Genomic DNA, 17,387 nt, shown 5'->3' with positions numbered 1-17,387 from the left:
GGCCTCTCCAGCTCTAGCAAGACTGAAAATACATATTTTGTCTCACATATCCAAGTATCCCTTTTATGTGGAAAACGTTTTCAGATTTTTTTTTAATGCTTGTATTAAAAAAATAGTTATCTGAGGAAATACAAGCACAGTGAAGGATTATATTAATTGAATGTAAGGAATTCAATAATTTGTCTCCAAAATTCTTATGAGATTTTTTGAAAGTCAAACAAAGAGTCTTTATGGCCATAGTTGCAAGTGGAGATAGATTTGTTTTTTGTTTTGTTTTGTTTTTTCCTCTCAGTACTGCTTAGAAATTCAACCAAAGCATTTATATTACAGAAATGATATAGCAGCGGTTTCAGCTCTTTTGTGCCTTACATGCTTGATTAGAAAAATCCCATTAATGAGAGAAAATGCTAATCAGTACTGTGTTTTGCCAGCCACTGCAGGCCAATGCATTCTATATAATCCATTGTTTATTAACCTAATGAAGGTCATTGCAGCTTGTGAAAGCTTGTGTGACAGCATATCAAAATGGTTTTAAAACTCTGTGCTGCTGGACTCCAGTGCCAGAATAAATCAAGGCTGGGTATTTACTTGTCAGACTGGTTCTGGTGTAAATGAGGGTTTTTTTCTGGGTGGAATGATCATACTGTGCTTTCATTTGTTCATTATAATTGTCAAGACAGACAAACAGTGCAGTGGTGGCAAAGCTGATGTTGCTGCCATTAAGCAGCGAGCCCTGTCTTTATTCACGTCTTATTGATTTTCCTTTTCTTTTCTTGGCAGGTGACATCACGCAGAAGGGATATGAAAAGAAGAGATCAAAATTAATTGGGGCCTACCTGCCACAACCTCCTGGTACGTGTATCTGTGCTTGCAGTATATGAAGATGTCAAGCGTACTGATAGTTGCCCCAATAAAAATCTGCATCTCTGAAGAAGTATATGTGGCAGTAACAAAGCTATTGTTATGCAGAAAAAGCTTCTTCCATCCATTTTATGTATATTTATATATATATATATGTCCGCTTTGGTGTGTGTGTACATTTTTTACATATGTTGCTGTGGGTTTCCAGTCATGTCGCAGAAATAAAATCAGCCCAGGCACCTCAGAGAGCCTTTATTTGTTATAAGTAATGTAAAAATAGAGAGGAAAATGTAATGCCCAAACTCATTGCGACTTAAGCCAAGGAGAGCTTTCTAAAGGGAGGTGTACATGAGAGTGGAAGATAACCTCATAGCCTTCCTCCGCTTGAGATTTCCTGCCCAAATCTCCCTTGTGATGCCACTAGAGAGAGCAGCAACATCCCCAGGGCTCAGCTTGTCCCATGTGCCCCTGACGAGTGACTACTGATCCTTTAGAGAGGGCTGGTCTTGTGCTTCACTTGCCCAGAGATGTCCAAAAAACTTCAGGCTAAATTTAATATCAAAGAATTTAATGTTGTATCGTAAATAATTCTCTCGCATATAGTAATGAAAGATAGATATTGGGGCAAGAAAGGAGCTCTGATGAAACACCGAATCCTGAGGTGGAAGGTGCTGTGCATATCGCTGGAGGCCTCCGCTCTGTGTTTGCCTCCCAAGCTCTTGCTGGGGCTGCACATCAGGCTGCCTCTCCTCTGAGATCTGTTTTTATTGCAGACTTGGGGATATTTTTCTTCTACAAAACTCTGCCTTTACAGCACAGCTGATGGTTTTCTGTTTAAAGCACTCCTACATACTAGCTAGAATGTTATTTTGAGGGCTTTGGATTCCCTTTGGTCTGCTCCACTGCTGAGAGCTTCACAGAAAGGATAAGCATTGCGGACACCTCAGGTTTCTGAAGTGACATGGCCTGGTTTGAGGGTGACGGTGACACTTCCTAACTGCTGGGTTACAAACCGCTGAGAAACAAACCTGTTCAACAGAACTATAGTCCCATAGGTGCAACCGTTTAATGTCTCAGTATTCGTCATTGTGGCAGGCTATCACAGCTCACACACTAGTAGTCTTCACAGGAGGTTCTCAGGAGACTTCCTTCATTTTATTGAGCTTCAGAGGGATTGTACCTCATTGTAATCCTCAACCCAGTGGTGTGATTGATAGCAGTACTTTATTTACAGTTAGTTGTATCCTTTTTTTCTTCACACAAGGAAACATGGCTCTTTCTGCAGAGAGCTCAGAGTCTTCTGGTCAGACCGTGTGGTTGGCTGAAGCTGCTGGGGATTTATTGTGCATATAAAGATAAAACAGAGAAGGCAGAGAACCTGCTGGGGTTTATCCTTCCAAGTCTCTGTTGTGATATTGAAGTTTTCCATTATAACAAGGAGAAGCAGTGAGGTCTCTGTAAGTCAGTCTATGGTCTCTGTAAGTCTGTAAGAGGTCCATGCAATAATTTGAAGAGGTTGTGACTGAGAAATAGGTGATTTAGTGCTGTTTCAGAGTCAGGAAGATATTCAGTGGATGTTTTTTGTTCCACCAGTTCCCACAAAATCCTACACTGAGGATGTGAGCCATGGATGAATGAAGGAAGATTTTGATAGGAAAGAGAGGGAAAGAATAGTGACGTATTGTCTGCTGTCCTATTGTGCATACATCAGTCTTGATGCTTCAGCTGATGGCCAAAAGAACTATTTGGTTATAGTGGAAGACATTACTTCCATTGTATTAAAGCGTTTTCCATCAGAAAGTGGTATTATTTGTGCTTGGGTCTTTGCTGTCTTTGTAGTTTTTGTTTGTTTTGTTTGTTACCTTTTAGACAAAATCTGAAACACTGCATTTTGATATTCTCCTCCTAAGTCTTTACTTACCCGAATGGCTTAAGGTCCTTGCTCACTAGGAAGGGGGAGACGAGTCCTTTCCAAGAGGAAATAGGATAAGGAAACAGATGCATTTTGTGAGCCTCTGTTAATACCTCTGAACAATTGCAAAACTCCCAAAGTAGTTATTCATTTGCTTGCTGTAATCTGCTTTGATGGGAAACTGCAAGAGTTTATAAGCTTTGGTGTTAGATCGTGTTGGATCAATGTTTCAGAAACACTTTTAAAAGAGCATGGAAAGGGGCATGGCTCCTTGTGAAGGCTTTGGGGAAGGGCTGGATTTGCACTCTGTAGCTGTGTGCGCCAAACGGAAGGTAAATCCAAGGGCAGTTCCCCACCGTAGCCACATCCAGTCCTCTCGCTGCACCTTTGCTAACGCTCCTAACGCCCATGTTGGCAGCGTGGACCATCAGCCCGCACTGGCTCCGTGAGTGTCCCGTGGTGTCTGTGCGTGCGTGTGCGTGTGTGCTGTACTGCATGGGGGCAGCCGCTCCACTCGTTGCTGTAACAAATGTAAAAAAACTAAACGTGAATTAATTAGTTTTTTTCAACTTGTTACAGCAGCGAATGGAGCTGCCGCGGTACGGTGTAGACTGCAACACAGTGAAGGAGCTGCAAGAAGAATGCTCCGCACTGCCAACATTGGTGTCTGTGACATCCGGGAAGCGGCCGCTAGAGAGCGAGCAGCCAGCACGGCAGGAAACCGGCCTCTCTTTTATTTTCGTTTTGGTGAGCACAATGAATGTATCCTTTCGAGTCCTTATCTGTCTGTAACTGTGCCTCATCTGCACGCCTCTGGTAGATGTCTACCTCAGTAAAATAGCCTAGCAGCTGCCAGGTGCCAATGTAGGAGAAGGACAACATCTAGAAGGCCGTTACCAACCTCTGCTTGCCTAAGAGTGAAGCGATGGGAGGGAAGGAGGAATAACCCTTCTTAGCTTAAGATGTGAACGTTTAATGTGTCCCTAGTGTTCCTTGCATTGATGCTATGGAGGAGGTGTCACACAATAAGCTGGCAAGGCACAAGAAGACACGTGTTTCTGGTTCCCTTTTGGCAGTGACTTCTTAGGTCCCAGCGTTTGGCCCATCGGAATCACGCGGAAGCTGTGTAACTCTAAGCACCCCTCCTTCAGCACTATCTCAACTAGAGATCCCTGCCTGAACTCAGCTCTCGTTCAAGCTGTCTGGAAGATCCACTTCTAGGAATGGGCCATGGGCTGGTAGGAGCAGACTCGTGGAAGGACTTTCTGCACTGACACTTGTCTGTGACGTGGAAAAGGGGGCACAATCCCAACCGTGCCTACGCATTGAGCCCTTCAGGCAATAATTGTCCTGCCTTCCAGGGATATCCTGTGTCCTGTCAAGCAGATAGTCTGCTCCTATTCCCTGGGTTTGCAGCAACAATTTATAGCCCTGCCAGATTAAAGGTTTTCTCTTGCCAGCCGTGTGGATGCACATAGGGTGTCACCGCTGTGCCCGTGTGGTTTACACCCTGCCACCAGGAGGTCTAGACGTGGTGGAGGAGATGGCCAGATGGAAGATAAGATTGGCAATTCTGACAGTACAAGATATACCTGTAAAAATAGGATCCCCTTCACACCCATCGCATTTCAGTTTGAAATATATTTGGTATTAAATGTAGGGAGAACCTCTTGAATTCTGACCGAGTTGTCTATTGTCCTCTTAAAGTGGGGCTGCACTAAGGTTCCCTTGACGTGATGCGAGTAACTTTCCACACCAGTTATATATTTTTTTTTGTAAATTAAGAATGCTTAAATTTAAATGGCAATTTCAGGATTAGCAGAATTAATGATATAAAGCCATTTAAGTGCTAAATGTAGGCCCTGGAAGGATTGAGCATATGCATATGTATAAACACATGCATACATTGATATATACCAGGGGTCTTTCTTTGTTGTGTTTCTTGGGATGCGATCATGTTGGATAAAAAGGATAGCTGTTACTTTTCAGGAATGGATATGACCCTAGTCCCAGAAGGGGAACTGTGCGGCCATGTGGCTGATGCTCTTTCATGGGATGTGGGAGTCCACTGTTAGGCTCCCTGCCTTGGACAGGGAAGTCCCGGAGAGCAGTGTTGTCCCATGTGTTCTGCAGCCCGTGTGCCTGCGTCTGGCACCGGGGCCGTGCTGGATGCACTGCCCGTGCAGGCTGACCCTGCGGTGCCTGCAGAGGGGCTGACACCTCCAGATGCTGCGCAGGGGACGTTTGTGGTGTCCCAGCCAGGCTGTCCAACATCCATACACTGGGAACAGATTCGCTGCGTTTGGCAGTGTTCATGGGAGAAGGAGTAAGGAGCCCCCTTTGTCTTTTCCATTAAATCCCACCTGCTTTAACTTAGGGAGACAGAACTACAGCTTTGTTTCCTCAACATGCTTTCACCGAGTTGTCGGTTTGTAGCTGGAGATGTTCCGTGCACAAAATAATACTTCCTTTCTTAACAATACTTTCCTTTCTTTCATATGTCAGACACCTAAATATAATAGTGAATCTGGACCTTTATGTCTGCATATGCCTCCCAGTCTATCTTGTACTGTGACCTTTCTCTTGTTGCCTCTGTACAGGAGGACTCCTGACAGTCAGTAGCTGAAAGAATAACCACTTGAACCAGCATTTATTTCAGAATAATTTTCTGAAGATTATCTTGATTAGATCAATCAGTGAGTTCTGGGTAAGACAACATGGACAGCTGGATGTGTGCTATTAAGAGGAACCCTCCCTGCAAGAAAAATAACTAAATTACCTGTATTCCTCATAAGCTGTGTTTTTGCCCAATTTGCTTCCAGCGTTTTGCCAGGAAATTCGATTATTCACTCACAGAACAGAGAGACAATGTTGTTATCAATTAAGTTTTCCTTCTAACAGTTTAGACATGGGTGGCTCATTCTCTTTTAATCAAGTGCTGCGTCTACACTAGATTACTCTCTGTAATTTCCCATCACTGGTGCCACCAGTGTAGCTCTATTTGTAGTGTAACCATGTAGACCAGTCACCAGTGCTTTATTTATTGTGGCTAATAAACCTGTGAGATGCAGTGTTTAAAAGGCACCCGCTGCTCCTTTCACAGGCCTCGAGACAGAGGCTGCATCTCCCACGGCCCGAACAGCAGCAGCGCTGCGAAAGGGAGGAAACTTTAAGTTATATGAAACAACGGCAATAATAGATTACCACAGAAGAACCCCTTACCTTATAAAGAAGTAATTTTCTATAGAATTACAGGAGCCAATTCCTCTAACCTGTATTATGGAAATAAGATATGTATTTGTAAATGTCTATAAATGTGTGCATACATTGGCACACATCTGTGAGTATGTGTGCATACATTTGCTTTTGATTCTTACTACTGCTAACCCTTGGGGCTAGCAAAGTAAACTTGCCAATTATAATTTCATTTTCTCTTCCATGGACTAATTCAACATTATTTGAATTGCACAGAATGCAAGGAAATGTTTAAAGCTTATTTCTAGAATTAAAATAAAACTCACATACTCATTCTATTAATAGTAACTAGTGTTCTTAAAACATCTGCCTTCCTAATTCTCAAAGATCTTAACCATGAGCTTTGCTTTTCCTGTGCTGCCTGAGATCCCATTTATTATTTTGTTTAAAAATCTTAAATTATTTAAATGTTATTATTTTCATTTATTATTTTAAGCATTCTTCATTTTATGGTGTCACCTCTATTTCCCGTCCTGCAGTAAAACCTCATAACATCAAAGACAACAGTCACGAGGCAAAAGGTATTTTACCTCAAATACTTCACACCATAGTTGGTGTGAGAACTTTGGTGAAATATGTATCTCTGTTCATGGAGAATATAACTGAATAGGAGCAAATATGAAGGTGTCTGTCTGAAAATCCGACAAACAGGTGGTCAGTCAGAGGCTAATATTAATGAGGAAAAAAATAAACAGAGCATTGAGGACTTTGAATGGCCTTTAAGAAGTTGATGCCCCAGAGGAGAAGGAGCCGGTGGGAGCTTGTGAGGAGCTGGGGACACTCTTGAAGGGAGGAACCACTAGAACTCGCCGCCCTGAGCGGGTAGGTCTGAGGCAAATGTGGCAGGGCTGAGAGCCGGGAGGAGGAGGTTGTGCTGCCTGCACCACGCACTGACCGGCCCTTGGGAATGTGAGAGCTAGGGAGGGAGAGAGTCTTTTTCTACACAGTTTCCTATAAGCTGCAGGCCACCCTAGAGAACACTGAAGTCGAAGGTGGCATGTGAATGGTGGCAGCTGGTGTGACGTCCACCACGAATTCTCGTGTGGTGGAAAGGAGGAGACTCCCACATGAGCTCTACTGAGCTTGAACCGAAGGCCTAACACTTGCAAGGCAGTGCTGGAAGGCAAGGGTGAGGTTTTAATTTGGACAGAAGATAAATTTGGAGTGGGGCAGCACATTGTTTGAAATCAGAACATGTGCAGGAAGGGGCAAGTGTGAAAACTCACCAGGAAAGACGGGAAGATTGGTTATTAAACATATCTAGTCAGAAATTCCGTCTCTTCCTTATTTTCCTAGCAAGCAGTGGCTTGACTTCCCACCTGCCTTTGGTTAGGAGTATTTCATTTTAAATCTCCTTTGGCTTTGGCTGATCCAGTTAATTTCCTATCTGGATGTAGAGCTGAGGGGAAGGGTGAAATGCCAGTCGGTGCATCAGGTCCCACGGGGTGCTGTGGCATTCAACCTGTTCACACGCTGCACACCGCCTTCATCACACGGCTTTGCTTTTAAAGCAGAATGGCAGTCATTGCAGAGAAGCACAGGAAATAATCTGAACTGAACGTAAATACTGGTTTTTAAACTGTACTCAAAACACCACTTGTCTCTCCTCCCCCTGGCCCTGGTTTTGCTGGGTTTGTCCTAGAGCTGAATCCCGCGGGGTCCCACTCTGTGGTTAGTTTTAGAAGAATAAGCATAACCCTGGTCTAAGAATGCTTTCTATTTCTTGTCAATGAGACGCTGCAGCTTTTAAACATTTTTAGATTCAAAATTTTCACACAGTCACAGGAATAATAGATGCATCAAAGTAGCTTGTCAGCTGTCATTAAGAAACAATTGTCCCCAGTGGAGAGGACAGTGCAGCTCTTGCCACATTACCTGCACTTAGCACCACAATTTAACTGCAGAAAGAAGTAGTGAGACTGGAAGGGGGGAACAAAGAGATGAAGGGGAAAAGAAGAAGGGAGGAGGTGAAGCCTGCTTCCAGCTGACAGCTTTGTGTCTTCCATGTGCTAAAATGAAACTAGCCAACCTGCTAGTTGCTTAAATAGCTTCCCCGTGGCTCTTCAGTTTGTAGGTAGACACACTAAAGATATAAACGAGCATGCACATTACAATTTCTATATTGATATATCAGTATTAGGCTGTCTCCCTGTATTTAAACTCCTAATCCCATCTGAAGAGATGCAGTTAATTCAGCTGATGAAGCCTGGAATGCTTTCCAGCTCCCTGCATAGCTCTCCAGGCTTCCCTGGGTGCACCTGGTTGCCTGGACAGAGGCATCTAATACTCCTCAGCATTTCCTATGGCCTTAGAGACCTCTGCACACAGCAGGCACATATAAAACAGCGCTTAAGGGGAGGCATTGCCATGTGGTCAAGCCAGGTATCATACTGCACAACATCTAAAGGGACATTGGACTCCTCTTTTTAGACCACTGAATTCTGGCCTAAGTTTCCACTGCTCATAATGGGCTTAACACCTTCTTGTAAATATAGGTGTCTTAATCTGCAAGCTGAACCCCACATCAGCCGTGTTAGATAAAAGAACTGGTACTTCTGCTAAGAGCGTGGCTGTTTGCTGCATCTGCTGCCTCTTATGTGTAATGCCATGAGCATAATGCACTGATTTCTCATCCTTTTATCTCAGATATCTGTGTTCGGAGTATGTGCTTCTAATACATATTTTGCTGAAATTCTTCGTGATGGGTAACAAGGCATTGGTGCACTGGAACTTTCCCTTTAGATGCAAGACAGGGGAAACGATTGCATTAAGAATGATGACAGTTTGAGAATGACTGTGGTTGTGCCTGTCTGCATGGCACTGGAGTGACATTATGAAAGCCATTTATTGCTCTACTGCCTCTTGAAATTTAGGAATTGATCCAGGTATGAGTTCTCTAAGCCTGTTCCAGCACCACTTCCACTTTTTCACAACTGCATTTCAGTGAAGCTGCACTTGAATAAGCATTAGCACTAAATCTCGGACCCAATGTGTCGGCTGTGAAAGCAATCAAATTTGGGGGTTTAGTTATTGCAGAAGTGCAAAAAGGCTGCCCTGCATTGCTGGAGCCTTCGTGGAGGTGAGCAGCTCTGCTCTTAACATCTCTTGGCTGCTTCTTGGGGAAGCAAACCCATCGAATGCTGTCCTGGGCTCCTAAAAGAGGAAAATATTTTGATACTCAGATTTCTTTTGCCAAGGCCTTAGACACAGTGTGAGCTGCTAGGGCTCTCCCTTCACTGTCTGTAAAAAGGAACTGTTCATCACTGATTTCTATCATCAGAAGCAACTTTAAACAAAGCCAAATACAACGTAGGAGGGAGAAACATGAGTTGAAGTGACTGATTTTTAAGGCTAGATGAGAAATTTCTGTATTTGTAGTGAGAGCAAGTAACACTAAAATTGCTGTTTTAGAAAGTGGTTTTTTTGTCCATAGTTTTACACAGTGGTTGCCTGTTGGGTTGCCTGTGCCGGGGCTGCCTCCTTTTAATCCTCCTTTTTGTTTATAGTCAGCTTGTTGCACCTCAGTAGCAGCACCAAACTTCTTGTCTTGGGCTGTCCCCCTGCCCAAGAAATTTGCTGTGACACTGCTTTCCTCACCAAATGCCATGACACAGGAACAATTTGTAGATATGTTTTTTTGTTGTTTGCTTTTTGTGAATAAAAAAAAACTATGCCTAATTTCCAGGAGGTACCTGATTGACTACTGAAAATAAGACTGACAAAACAGCTAGTGAATGGGGGATGGATAGTGGAGGTTAGAATCCCATTCAGATTGCAACAGGGGTTTCATCTTCTGAAAACTGGATCAGAAGCAGTTTTGTTTTTAATTTTATGTTGCTTGTCCTCAGGGTGACGCAACAGAGAAAGAAAAACACTATGTGTACAAAAGAGGAAAAAAGATTTCTTCTGATTATTTAGATGCATCGAAAGATAAGTTTGCCTGACTAAAAGAATATAAAAGCTAGAGAGCAAGTGAAATTACAGAGTAGTGTGGAGGGAGAGCAGTTAAATGCAGAGAATTTGTTTGAAATTAAAAGTATGAATTAATACTTGCAATGTGAGTTGGTAAGAAGAGTTAAGAATCTACTTTTACTCTTTTATGTTCCTAGCCAACCAACCACTTCCCCACAAAATCGAAGCAGACGGACATGACATTTCTGATGTTCCAAAGATTTAAGAGGGGGAGCTGTGTTTTGAGTTCTGTTTCTGCATCACAAAGTCGTCAGCAGAGAGTGCCAGCTTTTAAAAAGATGACTTTCAGTTTTTAAAGAGTCCTTTGAAATATAACTAGTACTCATTGAAAGTCAGCACTGCATTTTTTGTTATTCTACTTTCTACATAAAAATTCTTGTTTTCCCCCAAGTAAATTGTTATCCTGTCCCAATAAGGAGGAATTGAATAGTTTGGAAATAGTAATGGAAAGTTTTTTTATATTGCATTTGAATAGAAAAATACGAACATATTTCCAGGTGCTGTTTTGTTGAATCCATTTTCAATTTATTTATTTTTAATTATTATTCTTTTAAATAATTTCATTAAAACATGCCATCAATCCTAAGTGCAAGAGGATTGTTTTACTTCTGTCCCTATAGTTACATCAAGTTTGTCATTGGTTTTTAAAGACAGAAAATAACAGAAAGCAATGAATTTAATTTATATAGATTTTGGTTACTCCGTCCCGCAGAGTAACACAGAGAAACACGGTGCCTCTGTGCTGTGTTAGACATAAGTTGTATGCGGCACTTGCAGGGTTTGTTTAGCTGGGTTCTTTTGTGAAAAGGCCGTACTGTTTTGCTACTAAATATTACAGGTTCAGGTTTGCTTTTTTCTCCCACTGTCTATTTGAATTTTGCTCCCTAAGTTTTTTGGCTTTGCTGTTCTCTGGGAACTGGGAAGTAAGGCTGATTTTTAGTGCTGTGTATCTGCAATGCTGCTGTCGTGCTGCTAGGGTCTTTGAAGCTGCCTTCAAGAAAATACCTTAAAAAAAAAGCATGCAAGCAAAGGGATGAATGCAAGGTTGAAAAAAGGGTGTCTGAATCCTAAATAGCGGGTGTCTAAGCATGGCATACTAAGATGCTGCAGGTATAAATTATAAGACTGAAATATATTTATTATTTTGCTGGAGCAGATTACTCTGTTAGACCTTGGTGGTGCAGTTATTATTTACTTTCTGGCGCTTGATAGCTGAGAACACCTGTCATTAATTATAGAGTTCCCTTGCCCTTTCTCTGGCCTTTATACTGTGTTTTTACCAACTAGTATCATCAAACCACATAAGGTTTTATAGACACATTCATAATACAAGCTAGCTCATTTTTTTTAGGAATTGTTTGTAATCAATTGCCAGGAAAGCTTGAAGATCCACTACAATAATATCTCTTTTGTTAGCTCATTAAAGTGTTTCTTAGGACATTAAGTTTCTGGAATCCCATGAGAATGAACTTTTTTTTTGTAATAATGCAGGGGTGGACCAGGCATTACCCCAAGAACGTCGAACTCCGGTTACTCCGTCCTCGTCGTCTCGGTATCACCGCCGCAGGTCCTCAGGGTCACGGGATGAGCGCTACAGATCGGGTAAGCAGAACTCAGGGCTGCAGACGTGGAACGATAAGTAGAAATGGCAGGTTCTGGTCTTTGCTTTCTAACATGTCTTTGTTTATGCTCTTCTAATATCTGCGCTTGGGAAAGATCTACTCTAGGAATATGGTGACACTGTCCAAGCATGCAGAGGCATTGGCAAAGCCAAAGCCAGTTTGACTTGAATCCGACACGGGATGTGAAGGGTAACTAATTGCTTTTATAAACACATTAGTAGCAAAGGAAGGCTAGGGAAGATGTCGGTCTGTTGCTGAATGGGGCAGAAGACCTGTTCAGAAAGCATACATAAAAAATCAAGGTATTTACTGCCTTTTTTGCCTCAGTCGTTACTGTTAAGACTTACCCTCAGGAGTCCTAAACTCTTGAGACCAAGGGGAATGACTTGTCGTAGGTAAAGGAGAATCAGATTAAGGATGTTTTAAATAAACTGGAAATACACAAGTCCACTGGGCTTGGCAAGATGCACCCACGTGTGCTGAGGAAGCTGGTCAGCATCCTTGAGAGGCCACTCTCAGTTATCCTCAAAAGGTTCCGGGCTCTGGGAGTGGTTCCAGAGGGCTGGGAGAAAGCAAATGACACTCCTGTCTTCAGTAAGGGGAAGGAGGAGGATCAGGAGAACTACAGGCTGGCAAGGCTCACCTTGATCATTGGGAAGGTCATGAAGCAAATAATCTTGAAAGCCCTTTTGAAACATATAAAGGACAAGAAAGTGATTGAGAGTAGTTTGCAAGGAGTTATGAAGGGAAGATTGTGCTTGGCCAACCTGCTATCCTTCTATGATGAGAGGACTGGCATAGAGGATGAGGAGGGATGTATATTTTGATTTTAGCAAGACTTTGGACACTGTCATCTGCAACACTCTTACTGACAAATCACTGGGTATGGACTAGGTAGGTGGACAGTGCAGTGAGCTGAACCCTTGCTGAGCTGCTGGGCACCAGTTGGCTGGAGACCAACTGCAGTTGGTGGAGCTTGGGGCTTGATACTGGGTCCAATATTGACACCTTCACTATCGGCCTGAGAGCACCCTTGGCAAGTTTGCAGACGATATCAAATTGGAAGGAGTGGCTGATACACCTGTGGTTTGCTGCCATTCAAAGGGGCCTCAGCAGGCTGGAGAAGTGGACAAAGAAGAACCTCATGAAGTTCAGCAAAGGGAAGCACAGAGTCCTGCTCCAGAGGAGGAATAATTCCACTCACCAGTACAGCCTGGGGGCTGACCAGCTGGAAAACAGCTTTGCAGAGAAAGCTCTGGAGTAGCAAAGAAGGCCAGAAGTCCTTCCCAAATGCAACTGTTTTGTGATTCTGTAAATACCACTGAGTTTTATCACACTGATTGTAATTTTGCAAATACCATAAGAAAAATATTTAATTGCAACTATAGCAAGATGGGAGCATGACTGTGCCCTAAATAGAAGTACTGACAAAAAGAAGATAAAATTAATTTTAGAGCAGAGCAAAACCCCAGATATAGCAAAATGGAGGAAGTGATTGGCTTATAGGCAGAGGAAGATTGAGGTTCTGGAACTTCTTTGCTTCTTGAAAGGTGTAAACTGATGTACTGCACCTTAAGTGGCTGAGGAGAGGTGGGCCTGGATGCTGGCTCAGGCGCTGCAGGGGCTGTGTCCTGTCTTCAGCGAGGACAGGCAGCCGTGGGGAGAGTGCCCAGGAGCAGCGGGCCAGAGGGAGCCCTGCACAGGGGCAGCGTGAGCAGGAGGCTGCTGCTCGTGGGGGACACGGAGGAGCCCCTTGTGGAGCTCCTGGCTTCTGCTGGAGGAGAGACACGCGTCGTGCTGGAACGGGCAGGCACATTGTGCTGACACAACTGGAAAATATTGCAGAGAACTCCTTACTGAACCTTTTGCAATGCATCACTGTGTCATTCCATTAGTCAAAGAGCTTGCCAGTCCTATTTAAAGGAAAATGAAACAATAAGCGTTGGCAAAGAAAATTAATGTGTGTCCAAACCATTTTGATAAATTTGAAAACTCCTTTCTCCCCTCAAAACCCTCAGGTTCACACAGTACATGCTGCCAGTTTGCCTTTGAACAGCAGTCACATGATGTGCATAATAATTCTTTGACACACAAACTTCTAGAAGCTGCTCTCACATTACACTAAAAATTGTCTGCTCTCTCCCCAGTGTTTTAAATAGGTACAAATATTATTCTTGGAATTGCTTAACCTACGGGTGTGCAGCCCACGGTCCTCACAAGCCCTCACTCCTGCGAGCAGTTCTGTTAAGGACACTTGTGTTTGGCTGTGCATTGAGGGGGGTCTCCTTGCGATGGGCTTGCCACTTGTCAGCTGAAGGTTTTGAGTCTGTTTGGGGATGAGGGCTGGGAGATGTCACCACAACTTCTCTGTGTGTCTCTTCTGATACCTCAGCAATGCTCTGAACTGCTGTCGCTGCTGCTGGGTTTCGCTTGCTGCCTTAAAAGGAAGGCACGAGAAAATAATTTAATTAGTTCTTAGGGAAGCAGTATAGAGGGGAAAAGCTGAAAGGTTGTCTGCCTCTGTAATTAGGATTTATCAATCGCTGTCGAAGTGCTGCTTCCTGATGACCCATCCTTCTGAGCTTCCCCCACTGTTCATTCCCTTTTCAAGCAGCACCTTGGTTTCTACACGTGTTTAGAAGCACACACTTGGGCACAGCTCTTCAGACTAAGCCATCACCCCTTTTTACCTCGTGCCTTTAGATTCCCTTTTGCTGTGGTGCCTGTGAGTCCCTCTGCACCGCGGCTGGCATGCTGATAGCACGGCTCAGCATGCAGCTCCCAGGGCTTGTCGTGCCCATGGCTTCGTCTCGCTGTGCGAGTGCTCGTAGGCATGCGAGAGGTCGGCTTTTGTATCTGTGTATCCATTTATTGTCTTTATTCAAACAATCCCTGGCTTAGGGAATTTAAAATCTTATTCTGGATGTGTTCCAGGAATAGCACATAACGTCCTGGCTAAGGAGTAGGACTAAGCAATATATATAGCAATGCATGTAACTAATAACTGCACAGAATGTGAGGATGAGAGGAAGAATATGGAAATCAGTGCAAAGGGTTGCCTGTTATTAGTGAAGGAGTATAATCTTAGGAGAGTCAGGATTATACTGTAAATTTTGATCTCCTTTGCTGGTTGGAAAATATCCTTGGTGGTGAAACTAGAAAGCTTGACAGTATTGTCAGGGCTTAAGGCAGGGCTTTGCATTCCTGCATTGATTGCTGTATGCAGTGACGCCTCAGCAAAATAAGCCCTGGAGCTCTCCAACAAATTGGTTTGAACAGCTACCAAGACTGGGTTCGCCCAAACGAAAACTATATATAGCGAATGGCTGCAGAAGTAAATGTAAACTTGCATTTCAATTTTGAAAGTTTATCAAATAAATCTTTTTTTTTTTTAGAATTCATTTTTAGAAGCTTTGCTAAGATACAGTGCAATGTTCCTATTCTATATTATGTTTTCCCTTCTTATGCGTTGCCCCTGTGAAGTCAAAAGTCCATTTCATGAGCCATACTCTCTTTCGCTGCAGGTTATGAAATTTTAAGCCAGGTTTCTTTCTGGTTATCTTGTCTCCAGTTTCAGATTTGCTGCAGTTGTTGGAATCTTTTGTTTAGCTTGTTGTTGTACTGTGCTTAATACTCAAAGCATCTCCGCTCTGATCATAATACAGTGATTAGATGCTCGCTGTTACCTGGTTTCAGTGCTTGTTATCGTGTTTGGCACATCTTCCTGGAAAAGTCCCAAAACAAAATGAATGTGCAGTCTTTATCCAATAAGTAATTCATTTCTAGGAAAACATTTCCCATCCTTAGTTTTTGCACAATTTATTTCAATTATCATCTGAAAACAAATCCTGTACTCCAACTCTGATCAAAGTCCTGTTCTGCCTCTCCTTCATAAGGTTTTCCTAATTGGAAACCTAACATCCTGAGAGTCATCCAGCCCTCGTTCCATGCCTTGGCTTTTTACATAAGTTTAGATGTCAGCAAAGATTGTTTAACGAAGTCTCTTTGGAGACTCAAAATCATTGCTACCACTATTATCACCTTCAACTTCTGCTCTTTTATTATGGAAAATGTCAGACAGTGACATTTCAAATCCCTACCTATTTTCTCACTCCAGTCTTTTTTATTATTATTTCATTAATGCTGTAAGTGAGGTTTTCAGCACTATAATTTCGAAAAACTTGATTTTCAGGATTTTTATCTTCTAAATAAAACTGTTTTTGAGTTTGTGGAAAGTAATTTTTTCCTGCAAGTATTCCTGGTACATTTTGCACATTTAAGATGGCTTGATTTTAGAATTCAGCCTACACTGAGAATGTAGTTTAATTCTTTAAAACTGTAAAGGTGGAAAATGTGCCTGGCTACTTCTTTTAATACAATGAGTGATACCAAAATCTTAATGTTACAGAATGTTAGTGTCTTCGATGACTTCTCAGATGTCTAAAGAAATAGGTAAGTTCTGTAAGAGTGCTAGCTCAACTAATGCAGGCGTGAGCTATATATCTTCCCTATAAAATTTTAGCAGCTAGGTTGGCTAATGTTAATGAGTAATTGTTATTTCAAAAGGACCTTTGGTTTGTTTACTACAAAGCATGAAAATTCTGTGAATGAGAATCAGTATTTGAAAAGGTTTGCCAAATGTCAGTCGTGACAATGACTTTCTCTTAGCAGCTGCTGTTTCTTAGCCTGTGCCTATGCTAAAAAATGATCTAGAGGCTCAAGCTGACACTCAAGCCAAGTGTAGGTTGGATCACTGACTTCTGCCTAGAGGCTTCTCAGGCCAGTGGCTTTTCTGGCAAAAAAAAACCCTCAATTGCAGAAAAAATTGTCTTGTCCTTGTGTTGTTCCTCTGAGCAGAGGAGACGTTGGCATCTGGCTCGAAGGGGCTCAAGTTATGTGACGCTGCAAAATGAAGCACAGATCTCAGTATGTTAGCAATGGCCAGGTAGATGTGGCCGCACCTGGAGGCACAGATTCCTTTCTTTAATGCAATTTCAAAACTTGATTTCTCAGCCACTTCTGGAAGCTGCAAGTCCGTGGCTTTGGTGTGTTCTGCTGAGACCAGAACAAGAGTTAGGAATTACCTAGTGGAGTAAGCAGACAGGTAACCTGAGTGGCTTATCTGTCATGTTCTCCTCATCTTGTCTGACTGAATTGCATTAAGCCACCAAACTACCAGGTTTTGTAGAGGATGTTTGTTCTGCATGCCTGCTTTGCAGTCACTAGAGACTGATTGTTTGCCAGTTTACTATCATTCATTCAATTCTGCACCTTCTGGTGTTGAAATCCCTCATGGAAGGACCAGAAGCTTCTGCCACCATGAGTTAAAATCTCACCATATCGGCTGTCCTGCTTTTGGCAGAAAGAATGACTCCTAGTGATCTGGTGGTTAGATTGGTGCTCTGTGACCTGTCCACAGTGGAGTCCTGGGTTAATACTGGTGTTTGACCCAGTGTGTGTGGGTTTCTGCCCTCGTTGTCTGCATAGAGCTGAGCTCTGCTGCCACGTAAAGGCTGCAGCCAGTACAGCACCTGTGCTGCGTGGCACTGCGTCCCAAACAGCCCACGGGCAATCCGGGCACGTCCTCTCCAGCAGAAGCTCATAGTGGAAGCCCTTCAGATCTGCGTGTCTTAACCAGCCCTGGCCTCCAGGATTCAGAGTCTGACTCTTTCGGAGACCTTCTGCTCCTTCAGGCCTCATATCCAGAGCCCTCAGATAGGTGTTCAACGCTTGGAGAAATGGAAAGGCGGGTTCTCACAAAACCT

General features: G+C 43.0%; 1 protein-coding gene across 2 annotated transcripts in view; it reads left to right on the top strand.

Moving 5' to 3' along the window:
• The window catches only part of DIP2C (DIP2 acetate--CoA ligase C (putative)), a 289,728-nt gene that overhangs the window by 154,059 nt on the left and 118,282 nt on the right, over positions 1–17,387 (top strand). The window contains exons 2-4 of one of the 2 annotated variants that reach the window (XM_088525179.1): positions 781–852; positions 3,353–3,520; positions 11,492–11,602. In XM_088525179.1, the coding sequence (XP_088381305.1) occupies positions 781–852; positions 3,353–3,520; positions 11,492–11,602 (351 nt within the window). The remainder of the gene's footprint in view (positions 1–780; positions 853–3,352; positions 3,521–11,491; positions 11,603–17,387) is intronic. The other variant, XM_088525180.1, reaches the window with a different exon arrangement.

The sequence above is a fragment of the Tinamus guttatus genome, unplaced genomic scaffold (genome assembly GCF_059628265.1).
Source record: "Tinamus guttatus ecotype Peru unplaced genomic scaffold, ASM5962826v1 Tinamus_guttatus_pri_ptg000225l, whole genome shotgun sequence".
NCBI classification, from domain to species: domain Eukaryota; kingdom Metazoa; phylum Chordata; class Aves; order Tinamiformes; family Tinamidae; genus Tinamus; species Tinamus guttatus.
The sequence above is the reverse complement of the archived record's forward strand: the minus strand, read 5'-3'. Positions and strand labels throughout refer to the sequence as shown.